A 22,692-nucleotide genomic window follows, 5' to 3' on the forward strand; every position below is an offset into this window, starting at 1 on the left:
TTTCTTGTTTTACTAAAAAACATAGTTTTCTTTCTTTTCTAATCCAATATAGATTTTCTTATTGGATAACATAGTTATAATTTCTAAAAGAAAACCGAAGATCCGGTTACGTGGGTAGTGGGTGTGGGGATGGATTTGAGAATGTACCCGCAATGGCGGGTGTGGATTTGAAAATTTTTACCCATCATGGGTGGTAGGCGGATGGTGGATTGAAAAATATTAGGTAGGTATGGGGATGGGGCATCTGCACCCGACCCGCCCATTTGCCATCCCTACTTATGTGCCGATATTACCATCAATTAAAAGATAAGTTACAATACTATGCATCAAATATGCCTATCAAATCATCTTAGCTTTTTCTTCATGCGGAAAACAAGCTTTGAAACCATTTTTAACACAATTTTAACTCGCTTATAATATCTCGCATGTGTCGATATTGGACTCAAATGAAAGATAAATTCTAATACTACGCCTCTAATCTTATAAATTACGAAAAAATTTAGATTAACTACTGGAAAATACCCCTTGAATGTATATACCACACACGATAAATTGTTGAGATGCATCAAATTCTCGAGGACCTCACGTTTAACAGAATGTGATGTCATTAAATTGCATTCTCTGAAAAGTATTTCCACATTAGACGAATCTCGTGATTTATATAATGTGAGGCTTTGATACGTGTTTTGTAGGACGCGAAGCAGACTAATGTGTGCAGTTTGAGAAAAAAAATTCCAATTAATACTGTTTGGGATTACTATTCTAATAAATTATTTTTGGTTTTAACTTAATAACGCCTACTTATGAAGGGAGCGGCAACTGTTTTGGATATTGGATATTGGAAATTGGAAATTGGGGTTTTGTTTTTTGAACAATACAGAGAAAAGGGAATTCCGATTCTAACTCCTCCAATCCCATCAACCATTAATTAATTTACTACCGGGAAACAATTCATTATAAAATCACAAATTAATTAAACCCATTTGGTAATTGTAAAAAAAGCATGATAATGAGGTAATTAATTACTCTTTCTTTTTGGCAGCTCCAGATCTTTCCCTCTCCATTTGTTCAAACAAGCTTCCATCGTAAACACCTCTAATTGTCTCCTTCCTCAGCAATCCTTGTTCGTCTTTGCACAACATGTATAAAGTCTTCCACTCCGTCAAGCTAGCAACCCTGCCATTTCATTCTTTTTCTCCATTAATTTCTACACTTATTGCTAATACATACATACATGCATACATTGAAATAAAGGAAAATATACATTTTGATACCTGAACTTAATTTTGAAGTTCAATTTGTTTCTTACTCTCTTTTTTCCCCAATTAGGTACTTAAATTTAACTTCAAGGTTTAATTTGACACAGAGAATTCGAAATATATAGTGATGGAAATAAGAAGTTCTTGGGAGGAGGCCTCTTACCATCCTCTGTAATCCTGGGGTTCCCTGTTAGCCTTGAGCATTGCGGACAGTTCATCGGACGTTAAGGCATCAGGATGAGTACGAGCGAATTGGGTGAAGATTCGTTCGAACTTGGAGGGCACAAACCTAACATACATACAATTTTCAGATACATATTTATGCAAATTCAGGGTTAGGTATGCATATAACAATCGTGGGAAGAAATTATTAAATCTATTTGTTCTGATTTACGTACCTCCCTTCACTGTCATATGCACCAGAGTCGCTCCCATGCTTCGCAAACTGGATATTCTTAACCTCGATGGGAAGCATAAGAGAATCAAGAGAAAGAGATTTTCCCTACATGCAAATATATCACTGCACATTAATTTTATTCAATTTTCTTCGCCGATAACTAGCACAACCAAGAATAGGATAAAACATCAGGAATACAAATAATAAAAAAATTAATCCATTAGTTTTTAATGTCTTTAAGTAATTTTAAAATTTTAATATTATTATTTAATCTTGAAATTGACATAAATTTAAAAAGTATTTAAACAAAAAATAAGGGCAATGCTTAATTTAGTTAATTTCAAAATCGACAGGGAATTAAAAAATATTTAAACTAATATAGGGTAAAGTTTAATTTGTCTAATTTTAAAATTAATAGAGATCTAGAAAGTAATTGAACACGAAAATTTGGAAGGACTTAAATTGTTTAGTTTAAAACTAAGAGTGACCTAGGAAATAATTGAACTCAAATTGGATGTACTTAATTTATTTAGTTTTAAATTTAAGAGGTATCCCAGGAATGATTGAACCAAAAATTTAGAGTTCACCGTCTCCCACACCAAACTATTAGTATTTTATATATTTCCAATAATACTTTAAAAATCTGGAAGGCAAATAAAGGAAACAATTATAACTAAAATGTTGATGAATCCCTAATTGAAGTAGTCTGATAATTGAAATCCCTAGTTTTAGGAGTCAAAAAATCACAAGATATTTGTGAGCAAAGGAAGGAGAAGAAAATGCAATTAATCTGAGACACAGAAATGTACGCAAAAGGAAACAAATCATATATAGAAAATGAGAGCTTACTGAGCGAGTCTTGCGACTGAGGGCGGCGTTGATAAGGAAGGAACTGAGCAAAGACAGTAAATAACCAGCACCGATCGCTCGAAAACCTTTTGGAAAAGTAGTTAAAATGAATTCCAAAAAGTGATTGAAACAAAATACTAAAAGAATAAAAACCTGCAAAAGTCTCCCATGGATAAACAAAGCCATCGTGATTTCTGTCGAAGAACGCAACATGTTTTTGCAGAACGTTTTCCCCAGAAACCAATCCTCTCCCTTGGCCTTCATCATCATCATCATAAGCATTACCTACTCCAGCATTTCCACATCTTTAAATCATGGATTCAATAAAAAGAAAATATTGCAGTGTATATATATGAGCATACCCTCTTCGAAATCTTTAGATGGCAACGAAGAAGACATGGCTGAGGAAACCTTGGGGGATTACGTACAAACAAATAAGATGACAAACAGGCTTTCCACACACACATATATATATATACACACAAAAGAAGAGTAGGTGACCCAATGTGAACATACACCAAAGGAGGAGATAGTTTCTTGGTTGCCGTTGCTTTACAGCAATAAAAAGCAAACACCTTATCTGGAAAAGCCACACGCATCTTTTATGCCATTTGTCTTCACATCCTCTCCCAACTCGTTTTTCGTGTTCACTCTCTCAACATATTCATAATCATCATCATATTATCATCATCATCATCATCATTATTATTATTATTATTATTATTATTATTATTATTATTATTGATTAATTAGTATAAGTAAAATATAATATATGTTTAAAGATAATTCTTAATCTTCCGACATTGAACACTCACACCCCTGACATCTATGATGCTCAAACCCGGGTCTTCAATGAATAACAATAATTCTTTTATACGAAAGCCACTTTATTTGTGCAACATTATTATTATTATTATTATTATTATTATTATTATTATTATTATTATTGTTGAAAACATAAATTACGTATTCATATTTAATAATTTAACACCTTATAAACAAAAGATTAAATTGTTTTTTAAATCATATTAATAATAAATTTATGACACTATTTTAGTTCCTTTCATTCATGGGAAAGACAAATCTTGAGGGAAGTGGAACCATTTATAGATTTAAATTAGAAATTGGGTTTCTCTTTATTCAAAATGATTAGGTTTTGATTCCCTCCAGAACTAAAATATAAAAATCATCGTGATTTGATTCCTTTTCGGAATTAAAAAAATTATTGAATTTGGGATTAAATGTTGCTTGATCTTTTTAGAATATATCATAACTTATATATATATATATATATATATATATATATATATATATATATATTTTCTAAAATCCAATCAAGTAGTGCTTATAATTGAACAAATACAACAAACTAAAATAGAAAGATTAAACTCAATTCAAACCATTATATTTCTAGGTATCGGAGTCAATCTTGATATACAGTTAGAAATAATTTTAAATGTTATCATTGTATAATTTGTTTTATTTTTAAGCCTCTACCAATACTTTCTACAGGTGACAATGTCGAAACTTATAGGTTTGTTTGGTTGGCTAGAAAACCTAAAAGAGGAAAGGAGGGAAATAAAATAAATTTATGAGTATGCTCGATATGGGAAAACCATGAGAAGGGGGAAAAATGAGAGAACCATCAGTAGGCCAGGTATATTGTAGGCGTACTCCAAATACTCTTCCAAATCAGGGAGAGGTTTGAGCCAAGTCTAGCTTCCATAAAATTAGAAGTGGGATATTATTTCATTTCTGAAATTCAAGTTTTAAAAAGTATAGGGATAAAAATTATTAAATTAAAGTTATAATGTTAAATCTAATCTCCAACGTTTATCAAAATGGTCATTTTGGTCTCTAATTTTTTAAAAATTTTGCCCCTAATGTTTTATTTTAGGAAAAAAAAGCCCTTCAGTAAATGAAAAACGTTAGTTAACAAACGATTAACACTTCAAAATAGGGGAATTTTATCCTAAAATGAAACGTTGATGGTCAAAATACTCCATAAAAATGCAAGTTAGAGTGACTATTCAATCAAATGTTATGACTATTTTTATCTTAAATTGAAACATTGGAGACCAAAATGCTTCAAAAAAGAATAAGATTCAAAGTGACTGTTGAGTAAAACGTTGGAGGCTTTTTGCCCTAAAATAAAACATTTTGGCCCAAAATTCTAAAAAAAATGAGCTAAAATGATCATTTTAATAAACGTTGAGAGTTAATTTTAATATTATGCCTAAATTGAAGTATAAAGATTAGATCTACAACCTATTCGTAGACTAATGACTAACAGAAGAATTTGACTTTAATAAATGGTAAGAGGAGTGGTTAGGGATCCATAGAAGAAAACTTTTAAAGCCTAAAAAAATTGTCAACTTAAAAATACATGTCAACTTTGAATATGGGCTTAGATCCAACACTATAATTAAGGTTTGGGATCCATACAGCAAAATTTTAAGGCTCAAATAGTAGGTGTGAGCAAAACTCGACTCGACTTGATTCAAAAAACTGAATTTTTCGACTCGATTCGACTTAACTTTGAGTTACAATTTCATAAACTCGACTATACTCGGAAAAATTTCAAGTTCAAACCGAGTTGTAAAATGCAACTCGAATAACTGGAATTTTTTAGTAATTAGTAGATTTATTTTCAAGTTTGATTCGAGTCTTTGGATTTTATGATATATTTATATCACGTATGAAAAAAATATGAAGAAATATATTTATATTGTATATATGGTTATAGAAAGTCACTTAAATTGAAATAAAATAATATTATAATATTATAAATATTTACAATTAAATTTAAACATAAACTTGAAAAACCGACTCGACTCGAATTTTATAAGTTGGACTCGAAAAAATTTCAAGTCATATCCGAATTGTAAAATACGACTCGTCAACTCAAATAACTCAAAATTTTTTAACTCCACTCGAATCGAATCGATCAAACGCTCAACCCTACTAAATAGTGGTCATGGAAGTTGCTCATTGTACCCCACAAGTGACAAACTGACAATAGCTCCTATGTCTGGCATATACTTGTCAGGTTTTGATCTCTCTAGAGGTTGTTTGGGATGCTTATCGAAATATTTTTGACTTAAAAATGTATTGGAAATGTAAAAATAATTTTAAATATTTCATTTTCAGTTAAAAAATTATATTTGAAAATTGATTATTGACTCAAATCAAGAAACTATAAAAACAATACTTTTATTTTTGAAAATTTCGTTTGAAAAAACATTCTCAATAACTTAAATGGTTATTACAGTTCTTGTAATAAAATTGTACAAATAAATAAAATAAGGCATCGAAGGTTGTTCAGAATTACTTAAATTGGAATAATGATATTTATAAGAAAGATACGTTTTACCTATTCTGACAATAAATATTCCAAGAATCAAGTCCCTTGGACAGTTGCAGGCTCCGCTTATATAATCTATACCCAAATTACCCAAACCACTTGAACAATTGCAGACTCGCCCTTATATAATTCATGTAAACTCTCTTATGTTCTCTCTCGGGAAGTTGCGGCGGTTAAAAAAAAAAAAAGACTAAAAAACAACATGACTGATTAAAATGTATATCGATTAAGTTATATTATTTAATCAAAAATATTATCAAATATAATAATATATTAGATAGCGTTTATATAATGTAATAAGTAATGTTTATATAATAAAATATTTTAATTACTTAATTTGTTATTACAACATATTAGATAAACGCCTAAAATGTTACTAATGATAACATAACCGGTTAATTACTGGAAACATTATCAAGCACAATAACATATTAGATAGTGCTTATATAACGTAATATGTAGCGCTTATATAATAAAATAGGTTAATTACTTAATTTGTTATTACAACATATTAGGTAAATGCCTAAAATGTTAACAAGGATAGCATAACCGGTTAATTACTAGAAACATTATCAAGCACAATAACATATTAGGTATCGCTTATATAACGTAATAGGTAGCGCTTATATAATAAAATAGGTTAATTACTTAATTTGTTATTACAACATATTAGGTAAACTCCTAAAATGTTGTCAATGATAACATAACCGATTAATTATAGGAAACATTATCAAGCATAATAACATATTAGGTAGCGCTTATGTAACGTAATAGGTTGCGCATTATTAAAGCTGATGGGGACTTAGAAATCTAAAAATAACAAAATAGGTAATTACTTATTTAATTTGTTATCAGTTATAATAAACTTACCTTAGGAATAAATGTTAACAAAATTTAAACTACCTATTACATTAAAATACTTACAGGTTTTTTTAAGGTTGTTAATAATGTAAACGATAAAAAAAAAATAGGCGTTACCTATTACATTAAAATACCTACCGATTTTTTGAAGGTTGCTAATAATGTAAACGGTAAAAAAATAGCGCTACATATTACATTAAAATACCTACCGATTATTTTGAAGGTTGCTAATAATATAAATGGTAAAAAAAATTGGCACTACCTATTACATTAAACTACATACCGGATATGTAGAAAGTATCGATTCCATTTAAATGAGTATCGACACTTTTGAAATTTAAAAGAAAAACAGTAATAGCGCCTATAAAGTATCGATACTTTATAAAAATGTATCGATACATAACAATATAACAGGTAAAAATATGACAAAATCAGTTTCATTATGACAAAACTGGTAAAGAGCTACCAAATATGTTAAAAGTATCGATACTTTTTGTACATGTATCGATACTTTACAATATAACAGGTAAAAATATGAAAAAATCAGTTTCATTATGACAAAACCGGTAAAGAGTTACCAGATATGTTGAAAGTGTCGATACTTTATAAAAATGTATCAATACTTTACAATATAACAAGTAAAAATATGACAAAACTAGTTTCATTATGACAAAACTAGTAAAGAGCTACCGGATATGTTGAAAGTATCGATACTTTACAATATAACACGTAAAAATATGACAAACCAGTTTCATTATGACAAAACCGGTAAAGAACTACCAGATATGTTGAAAGTAACGATACTTTATAAAATGTATCGATACTTTACAATATAACAGGTAAAAATATGACAAAATCAATTTCATTTTGACAAAAACGATAAAGAGCTACCGGATATGTCGAAAGTATCGATACTTTTTGTACATGTATCAATACTTATTTGAAAATTATGTAATTTATGTTTCAAAATTTTTTAATAGAGCTTCATGTTTTCCACTTACAATATTAATTTAATAATTTTATTTACACAAAAAATTATTTGATTGTTTAGATATTTTATAAAATATTATTTAGAATTTAAATTTAACAATTTTAATCAAAGATAATAATAAATATGTAATATCTATGTTTATTATTTTTAATTTAATAATAATATATACCGTAACATAAAAATAAATCATTAGAAGTTTATAATTACTAAATTAATATCTTAAAACTCACTCAAAAGATAACCTTAAATTAATGTTTTCCACAGTGAAATAAGTATGGACACTTATATATATGTATCGATACTTAACGATAACCAAAGTTTACCGGTTACCAATTTTTTTAATTGTTTTTTATGTTTTCTACCTACAACATTATTAGTCTGTCAACATAATAGGTAGTGCTAAACTGAATTTATTAAATATCTTTTAATGTATCCGACAACGCCGTATATTACCCATCTCTCTCGCGATCTAAGATATCGTTTCCTACCTCCTCAACACAATCGAAAGTTTATTTTAAATCAATAAAATATAAATTATAAATTATAAATTATTTGAGTTGAGTTGTTTGAGTTTGATTTGATGAATAATTGATTTGATATGTTTGTGAGTACTTCATTAATTTTTTAAGATATTATTTTTTTTAAAGGTTGATTATATATTGTTAAAAAGTTTAAAAATGATTGTAATATGTTCGTTTGATATATTTATAGTGTTACTTTAATTGTAATATTTTGTTTTGATTGTAATATGTTACTTTGATGTATTTGTGAAGTATTATTTTAGATTTTAGAATTACTTCATACTTTTTGATTTTTTTTGTCAAATTGATTAATTTATGTTTATATAAACTTTATACGTTACTACTAGATTTTACATATATTTTCAAAAACAATAGCAAACACATGTGGCCGTCAAATTGTTCATCTTTATTTCTTTAGGTTATAAGTTTTAGACTCACTAAAAATACTTATCTCTCTTTTCTTAGAGTATCTTTTTTTCCTCTCTTATAAGTAGGATAAGAAAATTTTTAAATCGAATCAAACACTACTTAATTCATAATCGATTCACTCGAAAAACACCCATAAATGCATATTAGAGTTAAACATGAACCGTAAATACAGAGGTTAAGCGCTCGATGGGCTAAAACCCAAAATTATCTTTCTAATTTATTTTCGCTAATCGCTATCCTCAATCTATTTGGATTGGTTTTATTTCCAATTTAATAATAACAATAAATTTTTAAATTAATTTTTGAATATATTTTCAAAATTAAATTTAAACAGAATTATATTTAAATTATTAAAAAAAAAGGTTTTTTTAAATATATTAATAATTTAATTTTTTTATAAATCTGGGATAAGTATAAAGTAACATTTTTTTTAAAGATAATTCTCAACCATTTGATATTGAACGTTTACACTCTCGACATTCCTGATGGTCGAACTCAAAATTTCAAAGAATAACAATAATTTTTTTACCACAAGAGTAGTTTGGTTAATGATAATAATAATTGAAGTTGAACTTGTCATTGGGGGAGGGTTGAATCATTCCAATGGGACAAGTATCGGAGCGCCGCACACATGTGGGTGAAAATGTCCAATTTACAAACAACTTGTGGTATTTTGTTCCTTGTTTTGCTGCAGCCTTTCAAGCAGTATGTCTAAGGCTTCTTTCATCCACCAATGCTGGCACACATCCCTTGCTTCTTTCACACCCATCTAAACAAAAATATTAAGAAAAGAACCACACAATTAAACACTTGTCCGATATGTATTCGAATACGAGTTTAAAGCTATAATCTTCAAATATATAAAAAGTAATAGAGAGTGGTTAGGTTACCCAAGTCCGTTTTCTTAGATGTTGTTCCGGCCAGAACGCAAGTTCCTCCTCCACAAGCAAAGGGAACATGTAACCTTCATAAAATGTTCCATGGCGTTTGCTTAAAAAGTCCCATTTCCCCAATTCGCACTGTTTTTTTTTTCAAGTACAAATAAATATAGACAATTAGTTCAAGATCAATCATTGGGTATTTGTTTTATAGGATTTAAGAGTTAAATAAATTATAATACCGACCTCAACCTTGCCTATAACACCAGCTTCTTCAATTGACTCTCTTAAAGCAGCTTCTTCTCTGGATTCATCAAGTTCCCAACCACCCTGATAATTGAAAGCAAGAGGTTCATACATAAGGGTTTTTTCTTCTAGAATATGATTTTTTTAAAATAAAAAAAATAATAAAATTTGGGTGTACCTTGGGGAACATCATTTTCTGGCATTTTTGTGAGGATATTACAAGAGCCTCCAAGTCATTACTCAAAGTTCCATCACTGTTACATCTGTATCTGTACGGGATGCACCTGGAAATTTATCAAAAATCCATGAAAATGATGACCCTTTTTAATTATTCATGGCAATTATGAATTTTTCAAAGGACGGAGTCGTAGCATGCAAAATCTGACCAAAAATTCAAAGAACAAATAACAAACCCCCTCAAAAGAAAAATTCCAGGAAAATCTTCATGGTGAAAAAGACGGTAAGTCCAAAACAGGACGCCACACTCACCCGACAACTTGACGGCGGCCGAGGTTGTCGTATCGCTGCAAGTCCCTTCCCGTGCGAGAAACCAGGCAAACCATCGTCCAAGAAAAAGGAAGAACGAATCGAACGAAAAACGGCTCAAAACCCAGAAATGTTAAAGGCAAGAACTTAACAATTTTCAGGACCAAAATTGTGAAGGTTCTTGAATCTGAGCTAACAAACTTAAACCCGAGATTAATTTAAGAAGATTCTTGGATTTATAGATATAACCCAGAAAAGGAAGTTAGATCGCTAAAATGCATCATGTATGGCGAGGTAGCCACTGAGAGAGACGAGTGTAAGATAATGGAACAACAGAATGGGTATTTATAGAAGAAGAAAGAGATTAATATATTAATTAATTGAAACAATCAACCTAGTAATCCACATTTATAAATAATCTGCTTTATTAATAAATTCATCTTCTTAGGAAAATTCAATGAAAAAACGGGGAATAATTAATTGGGATCTGATGTATAGAGACGTTGACCTATAGGCATCGGTATTTGGTTTTTCCCCCCTTCAATGTTGTGGATTTAAATGTATTTAATCTATAACCTTGAGGCAGTGTTTTCTTTGAGATAGTTTTTCTATAGGGCAAAAAATTAATTGCAATAAAATTTAAAAAATGTTGTGGGTAGTATTTTTTTTAAGAAATATAGGTATTTAAAAATTAATTTCGAATTTAGATTATTTATTATAATACATATGAAATTTGTTATGCTCATACAATGAGTTTCATAAAATATATTAAAAAATAATACTCATCGTGTGGGCTGAATGAAAATTGTATAAACTCATCACTTCCACATAATGAGTTCTAAATATTTATTATTGTTTATGAAACTCGTTTCATATAACGAGTTTCAAGTACATTGTAACAAATAACATAGATTCCAAATTAATTTTTAACATATATTTTCCTAAATAATTTCCGTCTGAATTATTTGGCTAATAAAACTAATTAATTGGGATAGTTTATTTTTTTTGATACGTTTAGATATTTTGTAATAATTTATCATTCGTGAAACATTTAATGTAACATATATTTTAGTCAAATAAAAGTTGGTGATTAATATGATTAAACTCTCATTTGTGATAGTTTATGGATGCAACTATAATATTATAACTTACAAAGTTAACAAAACTTTTCAATTTTTTTTAAAAAGAATTCAACACGCACTCTCTCTCTCTCTCTCTCTCTTTTTGTCCTCCAATTCTAAAATTTCACCCTAACACGTACTCTTCGATATTATTATTGGAATTTCTTTTAAATTTCTCTCTATCATCACTTTTACATCAATACTTTTACGTTAGGATAGAGACAAGGGGATTTAAGGAAGAATTAATGTGTGTTTTATTCACGTCTTTTGGGGGTTCATAATTTTTTTTATCTTCATGAACTTTCTTAATAGTCATAGTCCCCAAGGTTCTCTTTATATTAGGATGTGTTAAATTTGTTGCCTCTTTCCTTACTTTTAATAAAATCCAACTTATTGTTCTTGTTAAAAGTATATATTTTAAAATGAACATATTCAAAAATTTTAAGTTCGAAATTATAAATATAATAAATAATTTCAATATTATATAGTAATATAATAATGAAATAATAATAAAAAGGAAAATATTGACTAATTATTCTTATTGTGGATGTTAATATATTGAAATGAATTTTGATTTATATACACATATTTTACAAAGCTAAACATTTTTTTAATTATACTAATGTCAAAGTAGTCCACAAAATCTAATATTTATCTAATTCTTAAAATTTTGTTGAAGTTCGATGCAAATCCCAGAGAACGTTGAAGCTTGGCATTTTTAGGTACGCATACTTCACTTTGCATGGAAGTTCATAAATAGTATAAATATATGTATTAACATATATTTTTTTATTTTTTATTTTAATTTAAGTGTATTTTTCAAATTAAGATGGTATCATTAAATTAAGTGACATCAAACTAAAATATATGTTTCAAAAATATTATATTGTGAACAGGAAATGGGAAACCGAGAGCACGGAGGCAATTAATGTACACAGAGGTGAACAGAAAATGGGGAACGCATCTATGATGACTCCACACGTGTTGGAGATGGCGAGGCGAAATTGGCGTATTCAGTTTTAAATTATAAATAATTAATGCTTATACTTTTTTTTCTTTTTAAATATTAGTACTGATCATTCATTAATAAAAAGATACAAAGATCAAGAATTACAACCATGAAAATAACCCAAAAGTAAAATTTTAAAAGTGAATATTATTTCAATTTTTGTTTTATTTAATAGAGTCATTATTAATGATCATTCTCTTAGTTTTCCTTTGCTCTGGATGTAATCAATAAACTATATTTATGTTCAATGGTTGTTCTCTTTTATTTATATAATGAGTCGTATGTTCAAAAAAATTTGTTATTTTGTTTGGATTATATTTTTTTTTGAAAGTTGCTAAGTCTCTTTTTGATATTTTCTTATATTAGAGTTTGAATGTGGTTGTCAATTAAGATGCAAAGGTTAAAAGCCAGTTAAACTAAGTTAAATATATTTTATCAATTTATGATTGTGTTTTGATTTTACTTATGTATATTCTGATTTTTTTTATTATGTTTGTAGTTTGTAGTTGTCAATTCTATTTTTTTATTGTTTTCTTTTGTTAATTATGAAATGTAGGTGAGAGTATATTACATCGTCAATTAATTTAACTAAAAGTGAGATAAAACTTCAAGGACAATATTTAGATGCTATCATTCTATATTTTTTGCTACATATTTTTATGGTATAATGTTATTGTGAAAACATGCTTCTGGTAGTTAAAAAGAAAAAAAGAAAAAGAATACAAAAATTAGTAAAATCACAAAAGAGAATTTTAGGTAAATTTTTGTATATTTAAATTTATTTTTTTAATATTTATTATTAGAGGTCATATTTTTAAATGACCATCCAGCTCAGTTGGTAGAGCACAAGGTTCTTAACATTGAGGTCGTGAGATCAAGTCTCATGGAGGGTATTTTAATAATTCGGAGGCCTCCTACGGAAGCTGCTCTTAACTTAGTGTTGGGGCAGCCTACTATCTTACCTCTTCCTTACCCCATTACATATGGAAACAAAGGACAACCATTTTTATTAGAGGTCATATTTTTTAAATTCGTCTAGAGCCACCAAAATCTCAAATACGTGCCTGTTTATGACCAAGGTCCTGCAGAGGTACACAGTTGCTGTGAGGACTCTAGCAACAGTATTTTGAACTAAAGACGTTTGTCTTTCCTCGTTATTCAATATATATATTGTGAATGATTTACGGTGTGAATAAAATAAATATTTTTATAAATATATATATCAGAATTTACTTAACAAATAATCTTAGATGCATTAATAAATGATTTGTAATTAAATACATAAGTTCTATATTCAATTCTTAAAAAATAGCTTTTAAATTTTACGTGGTATGAAAGAATGAAAAATATTTATTAAAATAATATGTATTTGTTATAAATGATATTCATCTAAGTGGATGTTTCATCTTTTATACTTAATGTATGATAACTCAAAGATTAATTGTTGTAATATATGGTTCTAGTAACCTATGACTTTTGAGCCTATATAAAGAGTGTTTGTACAACCTTATAATAATGAGTAATAAAAGATTACTATTCATTCTTATATTGTGTGATGTATTTCTATAATTTCATAATGCATTGTCAGTACGAATTTGTTCAAAAAATTTTCTTACTAAAGATCAAGTATTATCTCTGTCTAATCTGAGGTAAATTATCTTATCTTTAATTAAGTTTATTTTTCTCGAAAGTTCATGTCATTGAATGAAAGAATCATGTCATTTTTACTTCTAAAAGTTCCCACAATTCAATGCTAAATCAAAATAGATTTTATTGCTTTATTTTCTTAAAATTATTAACTTTTGATCAAGTTTATGCCATTGAATAGTTTTAAATAATTAAAAAATTAAACATTTCATGTCGTTTAACTTACTTTCTTTAATATTTAAATCGTTGAATATTTATTATGTTTTTGATCAATTTATCTATTATTAAAGTTTACATGAATTAATAATTATTAATAATATTTATCATTTATTTTAATTAATTTGTTTGTTTTATGATAGTATATTAATGGCAAATCTTACAAAATTAGAATTCGTGGCTCTAAACATTTCCGGAAAGAACTATTTGTCATGGATTTTAGATGCCGAAATACATCTAGATGCAAATGGTCTAGGCGACACTATTTAGGAAGGAAATAAAAAATCTTCTCAAAACATCTTCGTCGTCACCTCCATGAGGGACTAAAATATTAATATTTAACTGTTAAAAATTCCCTTGTTCTTTGGGATAATCTAAAGGAAAGGTATAACCACCAAAAAAACTGATATACTTCCTAAAGCTTGATATGATTGGTTGCATTTGAGATTACAAGATTTTAAATCGGTAAGCGAATATAACTCAACTATGTTTCAAATTACTTCACAATTAAAATTATGTGGTCAGAGTATCACCAATGAGGATATGTTAGAAAAAATATACTCCACTTTTCATGTAAATAATGTTATCTTGCAGACACAATCGTGAAAATGGTTTTAAGAAATATTCTGAGTCAATATCTTGTTTTCTTGTGGTCGAGCAAAACAATGAATTGCTAATAAAAAATCATGTGTCTCGTCCTACTTGTGCCAAGCCATTCTCTAAAATGAATGCAATATCTTATAGTAGAAAAATAAAGGCATCACCATAACCGTGGCCGTGGTTATGGACGCAGTCGAGGTCATTATGATGGTTGAGGACATGTGAAAAATGGTCATTTTAAGAAAACTTAGAACTACTAGAAGTGGGATTATAAGGATAATAAGAGTGATGAAGATTAGATTAAGAAAACATAATCTTCATGATATCAATGTGGTACAAACCATTTGTCTCTTACTTGTCGTACGCCAAAGCATCTTGTGGACCTTTATTAATAATCATTAAAAGATAAAGAAAAGAAAATAGAAACAAATTTTGTTTGCGGAAATAACAAAAAAGGAATACTACATGGATGGTCAATCATACTTGAATTTTTTTTATTATGGCATTATTGGTCAAACTCACTTGGATGTGATTTCTTCGGGAATAATTGATATTTCAATTTATTATTTGCAATAATAATATTTATGTCAATTTACTTTTTAAACACCATATTTGTTATATTTTAAAATTTTCAAAATACTTATATGTTTTAAATGTTTTTATGATATTTATTTATCTTCTTTGAAGAATATGATTACTTCTCAAATACAATATGTGATAAATAGTGAACACTAATTCTTAGCCGACAGTGCAACAACTCAAAGAAGTACTAAAATCATAGAAGACTCCGGAAGAGCAAATATATTATTTCCAAATGGAATTAAATTTCAAATTAACAATGTGTTATACTCTCCGAATTCTGAGATAAATTTATTAAGTTTTAAAGATATTCGTCAGAACAAATATCATATTAAAACTATAAATAAAGGAGATGTTGAATATCTTCATATTACAAGTATAAATCAAAGCAATAAAATAAATTTTAGAAATATTGTTGTCACTATCTTCTAGATTGTACTACACTAGAATTAATACAATTGAAAGTATAATCCAAAAGTTTACTGATAACTTTATTATTTGATATTGTAGGCAATGCAAATAGTAGAGAGATATTTTAGGGAGTATGTTACCCATTTTTAAGAAGTAGTTGGAGTGGGTAGTTATCATTTGACAAGTTTACCCCTCTATTGCTCCTATAAAAGGGAAGCCCCTCTCCCTAATTAGAATACACAGAAACTTATAGTTTCACTATTTTCATTAGGAAATTTCTTATTTAAAGAGTGCAACAAAGTCAGGTTTCACTTTCTTATTTTATTAGGTGTACGAGGAGAGACTGTGGTCATGGTACACAACCAAAGCAATATACAAAAGCAAGACGAAGATCATAAAATTGCTCGGGACTTTTATCAACAACGTAATGAAAATATAGTTATGCAAATAATGGAAGAAGGTACGTGAATCAAGGAATTAATATTGTGAATTTCTAATTGATCAGTTTATTATTTTCATAATATGTGAGTTGGGTAGAAGCCTTAAAACCACGCTGACTTAAGCGGTTTCCTGATTTTGTGGGGTCATGGTAGAGATTTAAGGGTAAAAAATCATTATACTCTACTTTTTGAGTGGTGCACTTAAATATATTTTATATATTTGTAACTAATTTTGGAACTTCTGCAGATATATCGATGCATTTCTTAGTTTTTTTATTGTATTTAATTTTGATATATGTATAGATATAAGTTAGATTGTGATCCATATATGTATCGAAAAGAACCAAGGGATGGTTAAAGTGATAAACAATTTAATATCGCTTAAATAATGTCTTAAGTTCGAGTCTTTGTGGTTGCAGAAAATTCATGTTTGGATATGCACCCACTAAAGTCAGGTATGTGACGCGAGTCGGTCTGAATTAGTCAAGGCAAAACCTTGAAACCGGGAGGACAAAAAAAAATATCTGGCCATGCAACAAGGAGAAGTTTTCAACCACAGTTGGATTGATGGCACAATTTTCTTTTGGCTTTAACTAACAAATAGACATCAAACATATACGGTCCTTTACAGTTTATTTTATTATTATTAAATTGACTCATATCTGATGATTGATATTGATTTATTATGTTAACTTGGGGATAAATTGATGGCGCCATTATCATAATTTTATTTTTATTCATTATCATTATTTGTTAGCCTAATAACTATTGTCGTTGATGACAATAAACAATGGTTACTTTTATGCAAGATGTTATCATCAGTTTATTATCAAAATATGTTCTTATATGAAAGATTTTAGAACACGTGAATGAAAGTCAACTAATCCAATAGATTTCATATTTCTATCTATGAAGAAGGTTACTTTTGATTGTTGCATGTCAGTTCAAGATCCACTCCTCATTTTGATGGAATAAAGGAAAAGTATAAAGATAAGAAACTTATATTTTGATTATATATATATATATATATATATATATATATATATATATATATATTATTAATAAATATTTTATGAGACTAACCTTGTTAAATTTTCTTATTTTTTAGAATTAATAGATTTAAAAAGGCGGTGACTCAAATGATGTATATATTGTGGGAAATTCTAGAATCACTCTGATTAAAGATAATCAGAGGACTCGAGTTAAAGGCACGTTGAGAATGAAAAAAGTACACTGAGTTGTTATATTTCAATTTACGAGGTCAAATTATTTAGGCTTATTGCATTTTTATCTATGTTTGTTACCACATGAAAATTGTTCATTCCTAATTATTGTATGCTTATGGAAGAGAAATTATTAAGTATAAACTTCTATCAGACATTTATATATGGTTGATTGAAAAGATTTTTGTAATCACCATTTTTCAATATCTATATTATTAATATTATTTTTATATTATTTATTATTACTATTACAACCATCAGCCCACAAAACAGAGCCCATATTACATCAGATCCAAACCCGATCCAGCCAAGATCTGACCCAAGAAAGTAGCCCGACCCGTAACCCGGATCCTAGGTCTAAACCTAAACCCTAGCTGCCGCCTTAATCCCCAATCAAAGGCAGTCGTTCTATGCCCCCAATACTGGCCAAAGCCTTGCATGCAAGCTATCCCATGCATGCCATTATATCCAAGCCTGCATAAGAAAAAAAAGCAAGAAAAAAACAGTTTGAATCATTGCTATTTTTTTTGTAAAATGGGTATAAGACCCGAATGAAATTACTGTAAAAGCTCTCGGCTCTAGGAAAAAAAAACAACAAGAATACACTGTAACCCAATTTTCTTGAAGTAATAAAACAACTAAAATTTCAAGGTTATTATTTTCTTTCGAAGGGTATTTTCTCTCGTTTTTTTTTCTTTTTTTCGGTTTTACTGAGTTTGGCTCTTTTCATTTTCAAACATTTTTTTTTGTTTTGTTTTCCAAGAGAAAATAGGGGTGTTTCAGTTAAAACCCCCTCTCAAATCTTGAAATAAAAAAGCATGCATCTACTACAACAAGCAACCATTTTTTATAGTAAAAAAGCAAAAAATAAAAAGAATGAAGGTTGAGTGTACCTGAGTTACTGGGGTCGGTTCGTGGTTGTCGAAGGGTGAGGAAGCCGAGTGGTCTCGGCCTTTTTTGTGGCTTTGGGGGCCGATTTTCATGAAATCGAGGACGGGTTCGTGACCACCGCATCGAGAGAAACCTCTTCGTAAAATTTGGTGGCCAACGTCCACCGGAGACGACGGCAGTACGGTTGCGATACGACAGTCGGGGCTTGCTTGGAGTCAGCCGGCAGAGGGCTGGCCGAGGAGAGAGATGAGAGCTTCTCTTTTTTTTTCTTTTTTGTTTTTGTTTGGTTGAAAATGAAACAAAAGGGGAATATGTTGGTAAATATAGGAAAATATTTGGGGTTAATTACATTTTGAACACCCAAACTTTGACATGTTTTTACATTTTGGTCTTGTAGGGACCAAAAATGATATTTTACCTTTTTTCTGTGCATGATTTATTTTTGGTAAATTCACTATTTTAGTCCACCAAACTTTGCCATGTTTTTACATTTTGGTCACTGAACCTTTCGTTTCTAATTTATTACAATTTTATTATTCAATTTTATTTTATTTTAATTTAGTCACTGTTAGTTTCTAATTTAGATATTGTTATTTTAATTTTTGCATTTTGGTCACTATTTATTTCTGATGTAGTTACTAACTCTTATTTTCTTGCGTTTTAGTCATTTTTATTTTTATTTTATTCTAATTTAGCCCTCGAATTTGTATTTGTTTTAACTTAGCCCCTATTGCATGTTTAATTTATTCTCTTTTAGTTTAGTAATTTTATATTTATGCAATTAGGTCCTTATATTTTAGGTTTAGTTTTTTTAATTTCATGTTGTTTTTGTTTTATTTATTTATTTATTGTTTTAATTTCTAAATCAAGTTTACTATTATTAGTTTTATTTCTTAGATTTAGTTTTAAATTAGATTAACATTCGAATCAAGCTTAGCAATTAGGACAACACTCTAATTTAATTAGGGGGCAATTCGAGTTGAGCTTTCGCATTATACGCCCTATTACTCTAATCGGTTGTTCAATTCTAAAATTAATTAATAATTAACATTTTCTAAAATATTTAAGTTTAATAATTTAGATTGTAATTAGGATTTTAATTTACCCCCTAACTTTAGAAATTCTCAATTTAGGTCCTTAAACTTTTAGTCTCTTAGAGCATGGTATTTTGGTTCTTTAACCTTTTTTAGTCCCCGAACTTCGATTAATGTTTTAATTTTGACATAATTAAATAAGTTAAATAGAGCCTCCATTTTAACTTAGATTTCAAACTAGTATTTTAATTTGGGGGATAATTCGAGTCAACCCTCGTGTAAACGCTCAAGGGACCATCTTGGTTATTCGATTCAATAATTATTTAAAATCAAATAGGATTAATACTAGAGCCTACATTTTTAGATTTGAGCCCCTAGGTTCCTTAATTCTCATAATTTGACACCTTAAATTAGAAGAAGCCTTAATTTACTTTAGATTAATTAGGATTGAATAAAATTTCGTTTGATTTCATTTTATTTTAACTTTAAGGCACTGCTCACTTATTTAAGAAATTAATAGTATATCTCCCGCGATCATGCTCATGGGATGACTACTGGTGATTCCCTAAATAAGTCGACATCCTTTTCAAAACCGCATCATGTTTTCTAAAAATGAGACAATGTTCGATTATTAGGCACAATAGCTGATCTCTCGTATTTATGCTCGGGGGCTAATTATATCGGTCTCGATAAATGAATACCCTTTCAAACTCTGCATCCCTAATGATTTTTAAATTAAATAAAGATCGAACTCAAAATTTCTAATTTTAAATATAGGGTAATCATCTAAGTACCAATAATTGGGCGCTTGTGGGGTGATAATCCTTCCCCATGCGTAATCGACTCCCGAACCTGATTTCTAGATTTTTGTAGACCCCAAAACTTGATATTTTGATAAAAATAAAATGTTTTATTAAAATCACCTGTTTTTACGGTGTTTCAATCTCACCTTAAATGATTGGTGGAGACTCCTCACATTTCGAAACAATTTTTAAAGAGAAAACACCTGAGTCGGTATCACTTTTCCCTGCCCAGACGAAAAACGGTGTCGACAGCTTGGCAACTTCGTTGGGGACTTTTGTTTTTTAAACAACTTGAGAGTCGAGCCACGATTTAGTTACCGTATATTTATTATTTTGGAAATTACAAGTTTGATATTATTTAATTTACGGTTCATTATGTTCTTTCAAAGGAAAAAAGATTTTTTCTCTAATTAATGCTTACAAATATGTGAATATTTAAGACTGTTGCATATCATAGGTCTAAACCCGAGCTCTAACCCGGTTTACCTAAGTAGGGAGAAACGTCACACCTCACGAGGCGTATTGGGCTTCTTTGTGTGGGTCTAAGAAAGTATCTCTAGAAAGCATCCTAAGTTGCATATCCGAATATCAGTTTTGAGATACGCTTTTAGCGGTACGATCCCCTAAGCCGAATCCAATTCGCAAGTCTGTAATGGGCCAAAATCAGAGTCAACCTTAGCAGGTTGTGAAGATGGATTGGGACCCTTTGCTAGAACCCAGCCTCATTTAGATAATTTAGTAAACCTACCCTGATAGAGCCATGTGGATAACCTAGGAGAACTAGAACGCATGCGGTTAGGACTATTAATTTCTTTGAATGCTTTATTTTTCAGTCTCAACTTTGAGTCGAATTCAATTATTTCTGCTAAGATTACATTTTTTGACTAATCATTTCAACTATTTTGATTTTTCCTGTTTTGTTTCTACTAACATTGGTTTTTTTTGTCTTCTCTTATTGCATTTTTTGCATGAACATGACATATCATTCAAATGTATTGATCCCTAAATAACTGATCATTTAGAAGGTTCTTGAAAAACAATGCCACAACAATGCCTTTCTCAGGATTGGTAGAAATTCGAAGATGCTCTACGTAGATCGAGTAGCATCAAGAGGAAACCTACCTATTAAGGAGATGAGCCAGACATCTGCCTGCTGAGGTAACAAGTTGGACTCGAGACGATTTGGCGCTGAAGCCAACAGTTGAATATCACGAACCAGCTCAAGAGATTTCTAAAAATAAGATATGAAGTAGGAGCTAGAGAGAGTCTATCTACCAAGGAGATGATCCAAACATTTTCCTGTTGGACTCGAGATGATTCGACGACGAAGCCAATAGTGGAAGATCACGAACGAGCTCGAAAGATTTCTAAAAGTAGGAGATAAGGTAGAAGCTTTGAAGATGATGTAGTACCCAAATGCTCATAGGAGCTAGGCAACTTACAGATAGACCAGATCTTCACTTCCCCAGTGTACCGAGACATAGTCGTTTTTTCAAGAATTGTTTTAGGAACAGTTATTTTAGGATCAATTCCTTGTTGCATTTGTATCTCGCATTTTGCACTTCTGTTTTTGCATATTTGCATTTGCATGTGCATCTTTGCATAAGTATATACACATTGTGCATTACATGGTATATATATTGCATAAGTATATACACATTTACATGAAACTTCCAAAATGATTTAGTTTGCCAAAAGTAACTAATTCTGATTTTCAGGAACATTATTCAATCAAATTAAACAAACCCATTTATAGATTAAAACCATCTGGACGAATGTGGTATAATCGCCTTAGTGAGTACTTATTAGTGGAATGTTGTAAGAACAATTCGATTTCCCCATGCATTATTATTAAGATATTCAACTTCGAATTTTTCATTATTGTTGTGTACGTTGATGATTTAAATATCATTGGGACTCCTAAAGAGAACTCAGTAGCAATAGAATACTTAAACAAAGAATTTGAAATGAAAGACCTTGGAAAGACAAGACTTTATCTTAGATTGCAAATTGAGCACCTAAAGAATGAAATTCTCGTACATCAATAAACGTACATAGAAAAATGCGAAAGAAATTATACATGCATAACACCCGTTGGGCATCCTGATGGTTGTTAGGTCGTTGGATGTAAATAAAGATATTTTTCGTCCCCCAAATAAAGATAAAATCTTCTTGATATGAAGGTATCATATTTAATTACTATTGGTGCATTGATATATTTTTGTAGCCATAGACGACCTGTTATATCATTCGTTGTAAATTTATTAGCAAGATTTAGCTCATGTCCAACCCTAAAACAATGGATTGACATGAAACATATGTTTCATTATCTTCAAGGTACAAAAGATATGTGATTATTTTTCCCTATTTTATCTAAAACAAAATTGGCTGGTTTTGTAGATACATGGTACTTATCTAATCCTCATAATGTGTGATA

At 29.4% G+C, this 22,692-nt stretch overlaps 2 protein-coding genes across 2 annotated transcripts; both read right to left on the bottom strand.

Annotated features, from left to right (window-relative positions):
* Positions 1-1,015: 1,015 nt before the first annotated feature.
* LOC120121947 (probable peroxygenase 4) lies at positions 1,016-2,941 on the bottom strand. Its single transcript, XM_039141207.1, has 6 exons — positions 2,868-2,941; positions 2,659-2,790; positions 2,506-2,591; positions 1,658-1,761; positions 1,423-1,548; positions 1,016-1,176 (listed from the first exon to the last, which is right to left on the bottom strand). The coding sequence occupies exons 1-6, from the start codon at positions 2,902-2,904 to the stop codon at positions 1,023-1,025; spliced, it is 639 nt and encodes a 212-aa protein (XP_038997138.1). The 5' UTR covers positions 2,905-2,941; the 3' UTR covers positions 1,016-1,022.
* A 6,330-nt stretch (positions 2,942-9,271) lies between these two features.
* Positions 9,272-10,391, bottom strand: LOC120122046 (nudix hydrolase 18, mitochondrial-like). Its single transcript, XM_039141298.1, has 5 exons — positions 10,285-10,391; positions 9,974-10,079; positions 9,796-9,879; positions 9,562-9,690; positions 9,272-9,440 (listed from the first exon to the last, which is right to left on the bottom strand). Exons 1-5 carry the CDS (start codon positions 10,356-10,358, stop codon positions 9,324-9,326), a joined length of 510 nt encoding a protein of 169 aa, XP_038997229.1. The 5' UTR covers positions 10,359-10,391; the 3' UTR covers positions 9,272-9,323.
* Between the last annotated feature and the right edge of the window lie 12,301 nt (positions 10,392-22,692).

This window comes from Hibiscus syriacus, unplaced genomic scaffold, assembly GCF_006381635.1.
Source record: "Hibiscus syriacus cultivar Baekdansim isolate YM2019G1 unplaced genomic scaffold, ASM638163v2 tig00110384_pilon, whole genome shotgun sequence".
Taxonomy (NCBI): Eukaryota; Viridiplantae; Streptophyta; class Magnoliopsida; order Malvales; family Malvaceae; genus Hibiscus; species Hibiscus syriacus.

Excerpts from the sequence above, each read along its gene's own strand:
- LOC120121947 (XM_039141207.1), bottom strand. The coding sequence starts at position 2,904 with ATGTCTTCTTCGTTGCCATCTAAAGATTTCGAAGAGG. Across the intron at positions 1,762-2,505 it reads TCAGTCGCAAGACTCGCTCA|GGAAAATCTCTTTCTCTTGA; the intron begins GTAAGCTCTCAT and ends ATTTGCATGTAG. Across the intron at positions 1,177-1,422 it reads CCCCAGGATTACAGAGGATG|GGTTGCTAGCTTGACGGAGT; the intron begins GTAAGAGGCCTC and ends ATGAAATGGCAG.
- LOC120122046 (XM_039141298.1), bottom strand. The coding sequence starts at position 10,358 with ATGGTTTGCCTGGTTTCTCGCACGGGAAGGGACTTGCAGCGATACGAC. Across the intron at positions 10,080-10,284 it reads GGCCGCCGTCAAGTTGTCGG|GTGCATCCCGTACAGATACA; the intron begins GTGAGTGTGGCG and ends ATAAATTTCCAG. Across the intron at positions 9,880-9,973 it reads AGAAAATGATGTTCCCCAAG|GGTGGTTGGGAACTTGATGA; the intron begins GTACACCCAAAT and ends TTCAATTATCAG.